This window comes from Megascapheus bottae, chromosome 16, assembly GCF_031878675.1.
Source record: "Megascapheus bottae isolate mThoBot1 chromosome 16, mThoBot2.hap1, whole genome shotgun sequence".
Taxonomy (NCBI): Eukaryota; Metazoa; Chordata; class Mammalia; order Rodentia; family Geomyidae; genus Megascapheus; species Megascapheus bottae.
Window position 1 is genome coordinate 40,593,200 of NC_143524.1, and position 3,150 is coordinate 40,596,349.

Sequence of the window (3,150 nt, forward strand, 5' to 3'; positions counted from 1 at the left end):
GTGACTAATACATGTAATGGGTAAAAGAGACAACTCTCACCTGGTGCCGTGGCTCACACATGTAATCCTAGCTACTCAGGAGGCTGAGATCTGAGGATCAAGGTTCAAAGCCAACTGGGCAAAAGGGACCCGAGACTCTTATCTCCAATTAACCTCTAGAAAATGGGAAGTGGGACTTGGCTCAAGGGTAGGGTGGTAACCTTAAGCTAAAGAGCTCAGGGACAGCACCCAAGCCGAGTTCAAGCCCATGAACCACAGGAAAAAAAAAAAGGGACAACCTCCTTGAAATGATAAAGATGCACTCCTATACTTGGTAACTCCTCCCAACCCACCTTTCTACTTCCTCACCTTGCCTTAACTTCTCTCGGGTCTTGTTTGGCCTCTTAACTTTCCTGAATCTAAGCATAGTATTCTACAGTACAGCTTTTTTTTTTAATACTGAAGTTTGAACTTTCGGTCTCGTGTTGACTTACATTACTTGGCTTGCTTGGTTAACTTCACTAGTGCTCTACTGCTTGAGCCATGCATTCAGTCTGGGGTTTTGCTGTGTCTGGTTTTGGAGGCAGAGTCTCAAACACTTTGCTTCCTGGTCTGACTTTGAACTTTGATCCTCCCTATTTCAGCCTACAAAGTAGGTAGGATTTCATGTGTGTACTGAATGCTTTCCAATCGCCATTCCAACCTCTGCATTTCACTAATGGATGTGTAGAGGGAGGCAGGACATCTAAAGCACAGGATTTCTGAGGGCCAGGGCCTTGTGGAAAGTCCTCCCCAGGGCATTCTTCACCTCATTATTTCTCAGACTGTAGATGATGGGGTTCAACAAGGGAGTCACAACAGTGTAGGACAAAGATAACCACTTCTTGCTCTCAGGAGAAGTGTTCGATTTTGGTCGAAAATACGTGAGGCCTGAAGAGACATAGAAAAGGAAGACGACGAGGAGATGGGAAGAGCAGGTGGAGAAGGCCTTGCGCTGGCCCTTGGCCGAGGTCATCTGGAGGACGGCCACGGCGATGCGTGTGTAGGAGCCCACGATGAGCAGGCAGGGCAGCAAGACCACCAGAATGGTTCCCACCACGGCGTAGACCTCAAACAGCGCCGTGTCTGCACACACCAGCCTCAGCACGGGCGGGCTGTCACAGAAGAAGTGGTTCACCCTATTGGTGGCACAGAATGGGAAACTGAAGAGCCACGCGGTCTGCACGGTAGCCACGGGAAAGCCTGGCAACCAGGAGGCCGCAGCCAGCCTGGCACGAGTCCTGTGGCTCATGATGAGCGGGTAGTGCAAGGGGCTGCAGATGGCCACATAGCGGTCGTAGGCCATGGTGGCCAGGAGGAAGCATTCGGCCACCCCAAAGAAGAAGAAGAAGAACATCTGGGCGGCACAGCCAAGGAAGGAGATGGTGGTGTCTGGGGTGAGCAGGGAGTCCAGCATCTTGGGCACGATGACCAGGTTGAAGCCAATCTCTAGGAAGGACAAGTTCCTCAGGAAGAAGTACATGGCACTGTGCAGAACGGGGTCAGCCAAGGTGACCGCGATGATGAGGCTGTTTCCCAGCAGGGTGACCAGGTAGATGGCCAGGAAGGCCAGGAAGAGCAGCAGCTGTATTTCCTTGGGTAGGGAGGAGAAGCTCACAAGGATAAACTCAGCCACTCGGGTCTGGTTTCCTGCAGCCATGGAGACAGACAGGAATCCCCCGGAAGTGTGGTCATGGAGAGATTCTTGGTTGAAATAATTGTATTTTAAGTATATTTTCCCCCTATTTCTCATTAATGTAAGGAAAGTGGTCAGAAAGTCACAAATCTCCACTGTAAGATGAAGGGATTTGTATTGTTTAAAATGGACAAGAAAAGCATACTCCCTTTAGTAAGCTCCGATTTATGATATTTATTCTCCAAAGTAACAACCATCCCATTAAAAAATGGGCCAAAGACTTAAAGAGAGTCTTCTCTGAAGAAGAAACAAAAATGGCCTATAGACACATGAAGAAATGCTCAACACCTCTGGTCATAAAAGAAATGCAAATCAAAACAACTCTTAAGATTCCACCTCACTCCAGCTAGAATGGCCAAGATCAGGAAAACGAATGACAACAGATGCTGGAGGGGATGTGGCCAGGAGGGATCACTACTACACTGTTGGTGGGAGTGCAAACTTGTTCAACCACTATGGAAAGCAGTGTGGCAGTGCCTCAAAAGGCTAAACATAGAGCTTCCCTATGACCCAGCAATTCCACTACTTGGCATTTACCCAACCATCCAGAAACAAGGACATACTAAACCCACTAGCACAACAATGTTCATTGCAGCATTATTCACCATAGCAAAGATATGGAACCAACCCAGATGTCCCTCAGTTGATGAGTGGATCAACAAGTTGTGGTATTTGTACACAATGGAATTCTATGCTGCTGTCAGAAAGAATGACATCGCCCCATTTGTTAGGAAATGGAAAGACTTAGAAAAAATCATATTAAGTGAAGTAAGCCAGACTCAAAGGAACTTAGGCTCAATGGTTTCCCTCATTCGTCATAATCAGTAGAAACCTTGGGCTCTACTAGCAGAGATCTGCAATAGAGCAAAATCTTGATACATAAGGACATATAATGTGAAGCTAATTGAAAGGACCTCCAGGATCGTGAAACAAAAGCCATATAATGAATGATTGTTGTCCTTAATGTACTATGTTGTCTCTCATCTCCTTTGCTGTCCCTTGGTTATCTCATATTGGTATAGTATCTCACTTTGTTATCTGATATATTGAACTTATTTGTATTTGGATATTTGAAATTTGATAGGGAAGGGGGGAAAACCAAGACGGGTGGGGGGTGTGGGGGGGGAGGGAAACGGGTACCAAGACATGTGAAAGGGTATCAATGTATGTGAATTAATGCACCTTCTATCTGGCAAATATCATGTAACCCTTTTACTAATTACAATAAAAAAAAAGAAAAGCATACTCCCTTTAGTAAGCTCCGATTTATGATATTTATTCTTATATTTATTTTTTCTTCTTATATTTTTAATTTACTTTTTATGATCTAGTGTCTATAAAATTTAATATTTTGTAGGCCTTCTGTTCGAAAACAAATTTGAGCATTTCCATTTATGCCCATTTTCTGCTTCCCACTGAAAACACATTAATAATGG

General features: G+C 45.1%; 1 protein-coding gene across 1 annotated transcript; it reads right to left on the reverse strand.

Annotated features, from left to right (window-relative positions):
• Positions 1–724: 724 nt before the first annotated feature.
• On the reverse strand, positions 725–1,687 carry Or10a5 (olfactory receptor family 10 subfamily A member 5). Its single transcript, XM_090349010.1, has one exon. The coding sequence runs from the start codon at positions 1,676–1,678 to the stop codon at positions 725–727; it is 954 nt and encodes a 317-aa protein (XP_090205136.1). The 5' UTR covers positions 1,679–1,687.
• Between the last annotated feature and the right edge of the window lie 1,463 nt (positions 1,688–3,150).